Genomic DNA, 13,468 nt, shown 5'->3' with positions numbered 1-13,468 from the left:
GAGCGCCACTGTAGCACATTCAAGTTAGAGCAGCCAAGCTAATTAAGCTAGCTGCTCGAACTCGATCAGAGCTTGAACCTCGAACTCGGATAGGCAGTTTTATCATCGTAAGAAAACTAAGCAATACCCAATCCTCAGTAATAAACATTATACTATATGTGTGTCCTGTACGGTATACGTACGTGGTTAAGGTACCATCGCCGTCAGATCGAGTAGTTCGCCGATCAGCTATCTAATACACATGCATGACGCACTAGCTTAGCTGGGTTAGCAACGAACTAAAAGGTGTAGGTGTCACATCAAGCTCGCACGTGTGGTGTCCTCGATTTGATCTCATGCATGTGCACGGTCCGTGCATGCTGCTGACCTGCACGTACAATTCCTTCCTTTCGATTTCACCGACCCTACCACAGATTTTCCCATGAGCCAGCTCATTCCATGTCGTTTCGCCACGAAGGCACGCGTACGAGCATGGAAGATGGAAGCTGCGTGTCAATGGCGGCGCAGTGGTCGACGGCACTCCGCCGCCGCCGGCAGTCTGATCACACGTTGAGATTCGTGCACGTTTGCGGCTGGACGGCGGTAACGAACTCGGGTCCACTTGGCATGGAGACAGGGCCTCGGACGTTGGTGGGCGTACGTGCGCGCTGCCATAGCGGAGAAGGAAAGCTGGAGCGCCGGAGCTGGGGGAGGACGGGGGACACGCCGGCAGGCTCACATGGCCGCCGTCCGTGGGGGCCCACCGGCCAGAGCATCGTCACATGTGTACATGAAAACCCGGCCCCACCCACCCGTGAGAACAATTCATAGCGTATCTATTTCTAATATCTTAGCAAAACAAGGTTAAGAAATACATCAACATCGCGAATTAAGCGTAACTTAGTCGATTAGGTCCTTTATAGTAAAATATATTGATCCGAGTTTAAGTTTCTAACTCAGTATGAACGTTCGTTCGTATTTTTAGAAAATTATTTGATAAATTATTGGAACTATTTTTAGCAATAAGCGACACTTCCATTGGCATGTCTATGGTTCATCCTATCTGTCTAGCATTTTGGAAGTACTTAAAATATATATAGCATCTATTTCTGTAGTGTGTTTCGCAAGGGAAAAATACATCTTGCAAAATATGGTAATCTTTGTTCTTGCGAAAAGAAATAATTGGAGAAGAAAATCAATAGCTAGCATTGATCGTTACCAACTATACAGTAGTCTACAACTAAAAGTATTTTTAAAATGTAAGGCAAATACATAATTAAAGAGTTTGTTTAAGTATATTTAGTATCTGAAGAGAACATTTTAAAAATTGAACGGCATTGATCTCTCACAAACGGACCATGGTTGCATCGTCATTGGTGCCATGGACCATCGCACCATCGCATTACTATCTATGGCACTATTAGTCCCACAATGCACTCATCGTGTAGCTGTAGTTCGCGGCATTTTTATGTTGCAAAATACAAAGGATTAATTAATAATGTGTGTATCAAAAAGTGGAGGGGCACATGCCCCTCGGTCCATCTAAGAGTCGTTGTGCATCTAATAGTCGTTGGGACATAATAGTGCCTAGTGCAGTTCTAGATTCTCCCTTTAGTTTTGGTTCAATGTTATCTCTAATAACTCGGTACAGAGAGCACTGGAAGCATATTTCAAGGTGGCTATAGTCTGCTATATAACTGTCAACAGGGTGAATGCCGGTGGAAAGATCTCTAGTTTAATGGTTAGAGCACCTAAATAGCATCTAGCAGGTCCATGTTCAACTTCACATGGGAGCGAATTAAATAGGTTTGAAATTAAAAAAGTATAAAAATAGGTTGGGGCTTTTCAAAAACAAATAAGGTGAATGCTAGTGAATGAAGAGAAGCTAATGCATTGTGTCAGTGAAAACTGAAAAGGTTCATAATTTCTGTAAAATTAAAGTTGATAAAAATTTCATGAATTTTGATAAGAAAAATCATAAATTTTGAATTAGGAGGTGGAAATCTTTCTTTTTGTGATAGGAGGTCAATGGTGGAAATCTTTCTTTTTATGGTAGGTGGTCACGACAAGTATTGTGCTTAACTTTGTGAACTCTCCGTCATCTCGTAACAACCAAACCATTGTGCTATTGAGCAATTTGCGAATACCAATTGTGTAACATACTTAACATATAATCTTTCTAAATACTAAAATCTTCCAACATTGAGAGAACATTTGATCAAAAAAATTTAAGTTTCATAAAATTTTACAAACTTTGATGATTTCGATGATGAAAGTGCATTTAGACCTCTAGTAAATTTTGGTGGAGTAATGACAAAACAATTTACGAACTAACCAAGTTGACAAGGCTACGTGTAGGTGCTATTCCCATACAAAATGAATGGACGCTTTTTGGCAACCCCTCAAAAAGGAAAGAGAAGCAGCATGCTGTGGATGCATATGCCTATGTGTGCGTGTTAAAAGAAAATTAAAGGAAAAAATCATGTGGAACCAGCCGGCCAATTGGACCCACCCGGGGTAAGTTGGGCCCCACCGCATGGTCATTTTCACGCGTGTGGCTTCCAGCTGGTGACTGGACCGGACCAGACTCCCTTTTCATGTCCTCTCGCGGCTGCATGCCCCCAGGATCGCAATGATTTGGACCAAATTGCACACATCCCTCTCACGACCAATTATCCAACTGTTTAGTGCTCCAGTGCTGTGAAAAAGAAAATAGCAAACTGATTGGGATGCATGTCGTGATATTTTTCTTTTAAAAATTAGAAATGGCTAGGGTTTTTTAACGTGTTTTACCGTACTTCATTAAAAATTATCAATGCGTTTTAGTGACTTATGCCACCGCTCAAAACTGGTGATGCGAAGAAAAATTGGAAGTGGGTTAAGCATAGAAGAACTCATTGGTTGGTGTGGCTGGATAAAGCTCAAAGTGTAGCTATATGCATGCCTAGGAACTAGGGAGAAATGTGCCACAACCCACAAGTGGATTCACAATGTGTTTTATGTCTAAAGCAACAATAATTTCCTTTTGTGTGTATGTTGGACTCTAAAAAAAACTAAGTAGATTCAAATGGACATTTTTTTGACATGGATAATACAGTAGCGGCTTTATATATTAGAGAGAAAAAATTGGATAAGCATATTTATTGATGGTAATGCAAAAGATATAGGCTAAAATGGAGTGGAATTATTTGGTCTGAATTCGCAACCATCAGTTCGTTTCTTGAGAAAGCAAGATCAACTGTTTGGAGGGGAAAAAAAATGCTAGTGCAAATTGTAATGCTCAATCGCTGCTTTTTTTACAAAGTGGTCCACACATACTCATCAATGCCCGCAAAAAAAAATGCCTAAACCCGTGTTGTAAACTAAACAAGCAACTAACTCTAGAACCCCTCTCGAAATTGCCCTACGCCCCCTATCCATTAAGATTTATTACATTCTTAAGCCCATCTTTTACACGCATGCAGGTATATTCAGCACTGCTAGATAATACACTACTACCCGTCTTTATCAGGGAAGAACTATATAACTGCTTTAATAGCCTCTGTCTACTAAGGTTATATACCGGTCATATTGCTTTTTATCTTAATGCAATACATGGTAAAGCACGTTCGTGAAAAATATTATGGAAAGAATACGAGTGACCTTACCACCACAAAACACAAACCACCCTACAAGGTTCACAAATAATTTTTTTTTGTTTTTTGCAGGTGGTATTTGCAAAATTTTGCAGCCATGCATTATGATGGCCCTATTATTCTACACACCCACACCCTGCTGGCATTATTACTCGTGGCCCCTCGTTAGCTCCCTTCCTCTTTATCTACTTCCCTTCCATTGCATTTGCATGCCTTTACATTGCAATTGAAAAGCAGCCTCCTACCACCCTCTCAAAGCAACCAACAAGCAAGAAGCCAGCCAGCCAGCCACAGCCAGCAAGCAAGAAGCCGGGAGCTAGCCGAGGAAGAAACTAGCAAGCAAGCAAGGTGGCTACGGCAACAATGGCGGCGGACCTGGGGTTCGAGGAGACGGAGCTCCGGCTAGGCCTGCCCGGCGGCGGCGGAGGCGGCGGAGGGGGAGACGGCGAGGGGACAAGGAGCGCCTCCGGCAAGAGGGGCTTCGCCGAGACCATCGACCTCAAGCTGAAGCTGGAGCCGGCGGCCGCGGCCGTCGTGGCGGAGGACGAGGAGGTCGATGCGGCGGCGGAGGAGTCCTCGCCTGCCGGGAAGATGAAGAGGTCCCCAAGCCAGAGCAGCGTCGTCACCGCCGCCGCCCAGCCCGACCCCGCCGAGAAGCCGCGCGCCCCCAAGTACGTCGTGTCACTCACTCACTCCTCGAGCTTAGCTTCCTTCTTCCCTGCTTGATCTCCGTACGTGCATGCTTAGCTTAACGATCTCCATGCCATGATGTAGAGCTAACTAGCTTTTGAGCAAATTTAACCCTAGCTAATCTCGTAGTCAACCAGACTCTCTCTGGGGGATTACATGAAGCAACAGCCTGAATCATCACACGACTCTTTTTTCTGCCGTCATGATTGTCTCATATGTCCGTGCAAGGCCATGTCGTAAATGCAAACATTTTTCATGTCCTTGAACAAGGAAATGCTTCAACCTTTACGAGAAAAGATAATAGATATTTGTTATAGTTACAAATCATGCAAAAATCAAACTTTTGAAACAGTAGATGCTCCATTTGCTGAGATCTAAAACAAAAACATGCAGTAGTCTAGTGATGCTCTAAAAATGCATCAAGAGCTAGCAAACTCTAAAGATCTTTGCACAGCAAAAAAACACAAACTTTGCATGGAAATTTAGAGGGGGAAAACTAGCTGGATCTAGGGCAGATTTGTTTATAGTTGATCGAAGAACACGATGCACCGGCTGGACATGAACTAGGAGCGAGGGACAGCGGCATGTTACGTGTGGGGCACCGGGAGACAGCGCCTAGTGCCGACACGATAAAAGAAAGCCACGCCTGCCTTTCTCTCTTTAGTTTCTCTCTCTCTCTCTCTCTTTCTGGCACAGTGTCATTTTTGTCCACATCAACATCATTTTCCACATCACTCGCCTGTTGATCCTGATCGGTCGAGGCTTAGAATTGATGGCACGGTAGAAACAAAGTTTTCTTTTGTTATTTTATTGCCCATACTGCCCTTGCATTGCCTGCCAAGGACTATACATCCATGCAGCATGGTCCTAAGCTACATTGGGTTCACCGTTCACGGATCACCATTCTAGATCTGCCTGACTCCTGCCCCTTTCTTTGTTATTATCATTTTTCAAATATATTTTATGTTACCATTTTTCAAATATATGTGTTGAGTAACAAAGTGATTAAGGACGGTATATTAATTTCAGAACTATATACGTCTATGTGAAAATATATAAATGTACAAATTTTACATGAACACGTTTAAGATTTTTTTTTTAAAAAAGGGAGAAAGGTAGCAAATTGGAAGGTGGTAGTACACACACCATGTGCCCCTACAAAAGGTTCCCCCTTTTCCATGAAAACAATTGACACCTCTCCTCCCAATAGTACCATGGACCACTGGATGAGCTGATGATCTATAGTTCTATACACATGTAAATGTTTGCTCCAAAGTAGAAAACAAAATGGGTGCAGTGAAAAGTAGAAGGCAAAAAGGGAGAGAATATTTCGGTTGCATATGCAATTTGCAGTAGATTAATGGACTGGGAATCTAGTGCGTGTCAGTGTGTGTTTTAAGATTTTAACCTCCATGACAAAGTTATTAGCGTTGTTTTTGACAGAAATTAAGCAGATGTTCACTTGGTAATTTGACTGCGTGCAGGGCTCAGGTGGTTGGATGGCCGCCGGTGCGCTCGTTCCGGAAGAACATCATGTCCGTGCAGTCCGAGAAGGGCGCCGGCAGCAAGGACGCCACCGACGGCGACAAGTCCTCGCCGGCAGCCAGCGGCGGCGCCGCGTTCGTGAAGGTGAGCTTGGACGGCGCGCCGTACCTGCGCAAGGTTGACCTCAAGATGTACAAGAGCTACCAGGAGCTGTCCAAGGCGCTCGAGAAGATGTTCAGCTCCTTCACCATTGGTACATACCACATCAGTACTCATCATGCATGGATTCATTCATTTTCTCTTCTTTTTTTCTAAAGTTCACCATAAAAAAAGAGTACCAAACCATAACAGAGTCTTTGCTAGAAAATACATTAAAGTAAGTAAATCTTTCTTGTTTATGCAACATGTTGAAGTATCATGTATTGCCCGCCTTTTCTCGCCAGCTTACTTATTTCTACGCGAACAATGTTGTTGGCTCATGAATGAAACTCTACACATACAGGAAAGTAACTTATGATCACCAATGCACTCCATAATTTTGCACGGTTGGGTTGGAACTTTGGGTGTATGATTGCATTGGCATTCGCATGTGTGGTGGTGGTCACCATGTGGTTTCGCCAGTGGTGCACTCCATGATTTGCATCCTCGGTAGGTGTCTGCCCTGGCTGGCATAATGCCCTTGTCCCTCCCAACACACAGATCACCAATTGATCCAGAATCTCTTCTCATCTCCAACCATCTAGCTGCTAGCTGCCTGCTGTACATGTAGCTCATGATCATGTGTGCACGCTTCAGTAGTTTAGCTCTCCAGGAGCAGTTGGCCCATCATTGCCATGTGCTGTTCTTGGACCTCCATGTCTAAACTAATCCACGTGTTCATCGGCGTGCATATATCTTAGAGAGAAAAGGATCAAATAGACACTTATGATGTGGCTCAGCAACAACCACAGATTTCTCTTCCCTGAAAAACCATTAATAGTTGCAATAAAATTTAGTGTCCAAAGTGTAGACTCGTCAGTTGGTTGCAGTTACAGATCATCAGTATTTAATTTGTGATTCTTTTTTTTCTCTCTTGCGATGTTGATTCAGGAAGCTGTGGGTCTCAAGGGATGAACGGCATGAACGAGAGCAAGCTGGTGGATCTGCTCAACGGCTCCGAGTACGTGCCAACCTACGAGGACAAGGACGGCGACTGGATGCTCGTCGGCGACGTCCCATGGGAGTAAGCACTAAACTACTTCTCCATCCATGCATTAATTCTTCCCTGTTCTGAAAATTCTGTGATGTGTTCGCCTCTAAGCTTCCTCGTTATTCTGGAAATTCCATTTCATTTCAGGATGTTCGTCGAATCGTGCAAGCGCCTTCGGATCATGAAGGGATCAGAAGCCATTGGCCTCGGTTAGTCCTAGTACTGCATATTAATCTGATTTTTTTTTCATCTTTTTCTTGGCTTGATTTGTAGTTCTGGGCTTAGTAGCAACTTTGGAAGGTGAAATCACAGTGCAGCAACTCATTGGTTATCTTTTTTTCAGCACCAAGGGCCATGGAGAAATGCAAGAACAGAAGCTGAACACATGGGTCACCAGATGCAAGAACCAAAGTCTCTGTAGCTTTGCAGCTCTGCTCGTCTCTGTATCATACTCGTCCCTGTTCTCCAAGCCTGTACCTCCTGATCAGTGAAGTCATTTTGGTGTGTCAACTGTGCTATCAGTTCCAGTGAGTCAGTCAGCCAGCCAGTCAGTCAGTCAGTGTTCAAGTCTCATCTTGTCATATACAAAAGAGAGAAGCCATGAACATGTACCTGTCCTATAACAATGTCTTTTTGCTCTACCTGTTCTTTTTTTTTCCTTTTTGGGCACAAAATGCAAAGGCACCCTGCTTCTAATGAATGGGCCCTTTTGCATCTTGTCCACCAAAAGTTGTTTAATTATATTGCCATGGTGTGTCAATGGAACAAATAATTGTTGCAAGCTGTTAAAAAATGTATTGTATGAGCCTATCTTTCTTTCTTTCTTTTTTTGCTATTCTTTAGTTATCTTGGTGACTTGGTGTCAATGGAATCACAAGAGGATAGATAAATTCCATGGTCAGAGATTTGGAGATGCTTTGCTTTGTGGTGGATAGACATTGCACAGTTGTGCATACCTGTCCCTGTGTGTTTTTATATGTTGAGCCAACTATGAGACAGGAGCATGGCATGTGCACAGTGATGGGGCACTGTGTTTTTATATGTACACATATGCATCAACCACTGCAAAATTTCCCAGCTTCTCACTACTATTATAAGGCATCACACTTTGGCTGCATCTTTTGCTGTCTGCTGGGAGTGCTATTCTGTACATGCCAGTGTTTGGTACATTGTGCCCCATGTCCTGAATGATAAAGGATGCAAATGCAAGGTTGGCTGCTGCCCAAAGTTGAGCTGTTGTTTTCTCTGTTTTTCTAGAGAGAGAGAGAGAGAGAGAGAGAGAGAGAGAGAGAGAGAGAGAGAGAGAGAGAGAGAGAGAGAGAGAGAGAGGCCTTGCATTGAAGTGCTGGAAGTTGTTGCCATGATTTTTGGGAACTTTCAGCTGCACCTTCCTAGTAGCAATGAGTGTCTCCCAACTAAAGGTGCTTTTGCATGTGTTTAATTAAGCAAAACATATTTGGCTTTGGAGATCATGTCCCCTAACAATGATGGCAGGCCAGCTTTGAGTCTTTTCAAGTGCCTGCTCCTTGTCCAGCTTTATTTCAAGACAATCTGAGCTGCTGCTTGTACCAAGAAATTGTCCACTACACAGATGTTGATAGCTACGGATAAACATTCTTTTTTTCTGCCGAAAATCGATGCAGCATCTTTTGATGGACTACTGGTAACTTGTCTCCCAAGGTTACAGCATGTTTTGTACATGGAGTGTTCACCATGGAATTGCGAATATAACTTTCAGAACAATGGTCATTTGTAAACTAAAATTTTAACGAATATTTACCCCTCGTTTTATTTTATTAGAACATTAATATCTACAAGCATTTTTACTCCCAGGTGGAATTAAAACATAAAGTGGAAACACGGATGTTAAATTTTGAAATGATGAGTGACTAGCTTAGGCCTGTAATTCTGGACATTTCGCTCATTCAATGCAATAACAGAACTCATTCTCTTATAAAAGGATAACAAAATGATATTGGACATAAATTTGAAGAGTGGTTCTGTTAAAAAGAATGCCAAATAAATTATTCAATAATCCTTCGACTGTACATCATGAAGGAATATCTTATTGCATGCACATAATCACCATGGAAAGTTGGAAATGAACATTCAGCTTATTTATATGTACAAGAATTTCCATTCTCCACGGAAAGAACCTATTGGTGCCTTCATCTCAACATTACTAGAGCCATAATCCTATTTCCTATCAAAGAAATGGAGTCTAGCTTGAGAAGTCCACCGATCTGATTACAAGATCAGCATCCTTTCTTGATTCCATGATAAGCTCTGCATTCGGCCGGTCGTTGTATGAGATCTGATTCACAAGACAAATAAGACAATAAGAACTAGCAATATACAGAAACTGTGCATGGAGAAAATTGATAGTGTATCAGTGTTTAAATCTTTTCTGGAAAAACCATATGACCGTGCAATTCCAGGCAAATGGTGACAGAAGTCAAAATAAAGAAAAAGTTCAAAGGACGTAAGACAGCCTTCTTGAAAGGAACTGCAGTGAGGTTTTATTTGAATTCATGTATGCATGTACATGTGGTTAGGACAAATGGTTCATGTGAAAGAAAATTACCCGCCATGCTGCTACATCTGGCTCTTTTCCTGGCAAGAGAAACGAAACAAAAAATGAATAGGATGCATAATAAAATCCAGCTGGAAATACTGGAATGGTAAGGAGGAAACGGCAAGCAATAAGGCGGACCTGTTGCTATATGTCTCTTGAGCACTCTTTGCATGGAGATATCAATGTCAATGTCAATGAACCTAAGAGTATAAAAAAAATGTCAATGAACATAAGAACGTAATTTTGGCCATTAGAATCCACTATTTTTCATTCCAAAGTCTAAAATACTGTTTCTTCTTCTTTGAGATGGCGAAGGGAGATAAAAAAGAAATGTATTAGTGCGACTTATCCTGCATACTCACCATTTCTCGTCAAACAAGCCTCTAATTTCCCTCCAGACATCTTCTTCCAATAATAGATAATTCCCTTCTACAATCACTATTTTGTGCCTGCCAAAATCATGGTAATTAGCAACCAGCATGTGTAACACCTGTACTTAAAGTAACTGGAGCATTTAAGGAAGACGGGTTTTATGCAGGACAGCAGGAATGCAGCCATTACACATGGAAGAATTAACATGACAGACAGGGTACAATCTGACAGGAAGCTATACACAGGAACAGGGGGAAGAAAACTACAACAAGGAGCTTAGCATAACCATTCATGAGTAAAATGGGAAATTAGCAGTAGTTAATATGATCATGTGATAAAGAATGGCTATTGCATAAACTCCAATGTTAGGAGATGCTAATATTAAGTTGATCGAAAATATTTTAGAAAAGTGTGTCCAGCACCTTTGACCAAATGTATGAACAGCTCAAGCAGAGTGCACATTTGAGTCTGTGAAGTTAACTTACTGTGGCTTTACAAATATGTCGTTCTCAACTGGGTCACCAACACCATGATCAAATGATGGAGCATAAACTGAACCCTACAAAGCAAGATGTTAAGGATCAGACCAAATACTATGTGCACTCAAGAACTCATATTGCAGGATGTTGGTAGATACCTCTGTTCTTAGGGTCTGTAGACATTTCAGAAAAAGTGATGGATTGAACGTCCACGGAGCTAAAATTAATAACTATAATGTTAGTATTTATGTAAATAAAGTTTAATGAAACGACCAAACAGAGAACATTACACACCTCCTCTTCTTGCATGTGCTTCTTTTGGATTCTGCAGGCACAAGAGTGTTAACAATTTGAGAAAGCAACTGAAATTAAGGCATGGGTTACCTAAAAGATAACAAACCTCCATTGCATCAAGCTGTGCACGATAAAGGTGGAAACCATCCATTGGAAGCATTGCAGCAATTTCCTCGGTAGGAAGCAGTGCTCCGCTGCCCTTTGCATGGGACCAAAGCATATTAACACGTCGAACAACTTCAGAGGCAACTGTGGACTTGCCTGCACCAGGTGGGCCAGCTAGACCAACAATGTATCTGCCAAGAGAGGTAGAATCATGTGGTTTAGCAGAATATTAATAAAGAAAATTTCTTAATAAAATGCGCAAGCAATGTCTAAAAATTCATTAACATGTCAATTTCCAAATGTAGCACTGGGTGAAAAGATAAGAAAGAAAAAAAGAAAAGACCCAAAAAAATCTATGATGAGAAAGCTCCTTTCTATGCTTTAAATAGCCATTAAATAAATGTATTATTTTAATGTTCTTCTTATGCTAAACAGATCTATTTGTTCCCAAGCTAGGTGACTGAAGGATCTCTGACAGAAAAAGGCTATAAAATTCTATTGGAAGTAAATTAACAGTTTACTATTCCTGACCAAAAAAAAGGTTGGACCACAGAAGCCATTGCTTGTTTGTAACTTATTTATTATTTTCCCAAAAAAAATCAAGAGCGAATAGTAAATAGATTATAAAGTCGGCTGACGATGTTCAAGAACTAACATGTCCAATACATTCAAAACCAACAGCATAAACCAGCTTTGATCGTTGCACATTTGCGATAGAAGAACATGATTGCCTGATAATTAATGTCCCAAAACAGCACCAATAGGAAAAGGCTTACTTTGAGTCAAGGTGTTCAATATTCTTCAAGACAGAAAGAAGGTGTTCAGCCAAAGTGTCATATACCTCCTCCATCGACCTTCAAGTTTAGAATCAACATAGATCAGTATGCTAATTACCGAAGAGTATAGTTCACCTACTAATGATCAAAGTTGAGAAGATCAAGCAATTGGCGATATAATCCTTAAGACAAGTTTCCCCAAAACAGGCCTAACCAAAGAAACTAATGACAAGAAACAATTTGCAAGCTTATCATGGAAACAGAGACATGTCCAAAGCATTGCTAGTCTGCTAGATATGATCCAGTTTGAATCACTGGTCCAAAAGAAAAGAATAAATTTGCAGGGGCTGATGAAAAAAAATAAAGAAACCATTTATTTATTTTTCATAGCATCAGCTAATTTTCTAGCATTTTATAAATATCACTTCTTCTGAAAAGTCAGCTATTCAGCATATTCTTCTGGGAATTTCTGCATCGAAACAAAATGATCAAATTCGCTGGAACATGGGTGAAATATGGCATTACCAACTCAAAAGTGAGGAGGCTATTCCGTCAACTAATAGGATACTGAACTACTGTGACAAAAGTTAGAATCACTTATGCTATTGTGCAGAAGACAATGGTAAACTAACAATCCTAAGTTTTATTTCATGCTGCGACAAATTTTCCCAGTTCACCTGGAGTGGTCCAATATTTCATCGTAAATGACTAGTGTTATAGCTGAATTAGTAATGACTAATGAGAGAACGATTTTCACACAACATCTAGCAAAACCCCCAGAGCACCAAGAAAAGTGCAAGGCCAGGGCCACCATTGTACGTTAGTAAACAAGTAGACTAATAATGCAGTGGCAATGAACATTTTTCCCCATTACAAAATCAGCTTACCTGGCTTCGATCTGTGGAGCTTTCTGTCTCTGATAGCAAGGAACCTGAAATGCAATGCTAGAGTCAGGCATAATGAACAAACATGATAGCAAACTGCACACAGGACGAAAAAAAGCAGCTCACATATCGTTTCTTCATGTTTGCGTCTTGAAAGCTTGGCTGCTGAAGAAATGCAGGCTGGAAACTGGCACGGATTGGAGGCACAGCCCTCATCTTCAGTTTGCTTCTGACAACATAACTCCTACAAGTCACGAAGCCTGCAGAGGCAGCAAGATCATGCTTTTAAGCTAAGCGGCGCAACCACAAAAGAAGATAAGGTAAGCGCGCCGGAGCTCAGCTTTGGGGAATACTCCACAAGGAGAAGACATTCAACTAGGAGCAAGAAACTTGCATTGAACGCTAGGAGGTACTACGGGCACTTGGAGAAAGGAGACGCAATCACGCAATCCCAATAAAATCAGAGGTCGACATGCTGCAGGATTCAGCATGTCAGGAATTCCGAATCTGTTCAATTCCAGCCCACAGGCCACACTTGCAAATTCCTCGGATGAAGTCGAAGCAGAGGCGGATTGCGAAGGCAGTAAAATTACCCTACAGTCCTACTAGTAGGGGGATTGGAGCGAGAGAGATGGCGGCGGGGATCGACAGATCTCTTACCCGCCGCGCCAGGGCCAGGCCGGCAACACGACGGCGGCCGGAGCAGCCTCTGCTGCACCTGCGCCTGCGCCGCCGTGGACGCCATGGAACTCGACAGCAACTCCATGGCTGCTCCGGTGCTCCCTCCCTTCTCTGGCTCCCTCGATCTAGCAGGATCAACTGATAAGGACGTGCAGGGTGCGCCGCCGCCGAAACCGAATCGGAGTGTGAAATTTCCTTTCTTTTTATTTTAGACGGAATCGAAGGGTGATTGGCAACGCAATTACAGAGAAACCGAAGCTCCCGCAGGAACTGAATCCGTGCAGATTAGCCCTCTTGCTTGCAGCATATTGACTAACGCGTACT

The 13,468-nt window shown here is 42.1% G+C and overlaps 2 protein-coding genes across 2 annotated transcripts; one reads left to right on the top strand and one right to left on the bottom strand.

Annotated features, from left to right (window-relative positions):
• Positions 1-3,764: 3,764 nt before the first annotated feature.
• On the top strand, positions 3,765-7,802 carry LOC101766475 (auxin-responsive protein IAA30). The gene is made up of 5 exons (XM_004963043.3): positions 3,765-4,285; positions 5,789-6,042; positions 6,879-7,011; positions 7,126-7,187; positions 7,322-7,802. The coding sequence occupies exons 1-5, from the start codon at positions 3,978-3,980 to the stop codon at positions 7,357-7,359; spliced, it is 795 nt and encodes a 264-aa protein (XP_004963100.1). The 5' UTR covers positions 3,765-3,977; the 3' UTR covers positions 7,360-7,802.
• Positions 7,803-8,953: 1,151 nt separating this feature from the next.
• LOC101765654 (putative uridine kinase C227.14) lies at positions 8,954-13,368 on the bottom strand. The gene is made up of 12 exons (XM_004963041.3): positions 13,124-13,368; positions 12,590-12,723; positions 12,467-12,510; positions 11,580-11,657; positions 10,805-10,994; positions 10,699-10,729; positions 10,563-10,621; positions 10,411-10,484; positions 9,916-10,002; positions 9,692-9,753; positions 9,563-9,591; positions 8,954-9,292 (listed from the first exon to the last, which is right to left on the bottom strand). Exons 1-12 carry the CDS (start codon positions 13,227-13,229, stop codon positions 9,200-9,202), a joined length of 987 nt encoding a protein of 328 aa, XP_004963098.1. The 5' UTR covers positions 13,230-13,368; the 3' UTR covers positions 8,954-9,199.
• Positions 13,369-13,468: the final 100 nt, after the last annotated feature.

The sequence above is a fragment of the Setaria italica genome, chromosome III (assembly GCF_000263155.2).
Source record: "Setaria italica strain Yugu1 chromosome III, Setaria_italica_v2.0, whole genome shotgun sequence".
Lineage (NCBI taxonomy): Eukaryota > Viridiplantae > Streptophyta > Magnoliopsida > Poales > Poaceae > Setaria > Setaria italica.
The sequence above is the reverse complement of the archived record's forward strand: the minus strand, read 5'-3'. Positions and strand labels throughout refer to the sequence as shown.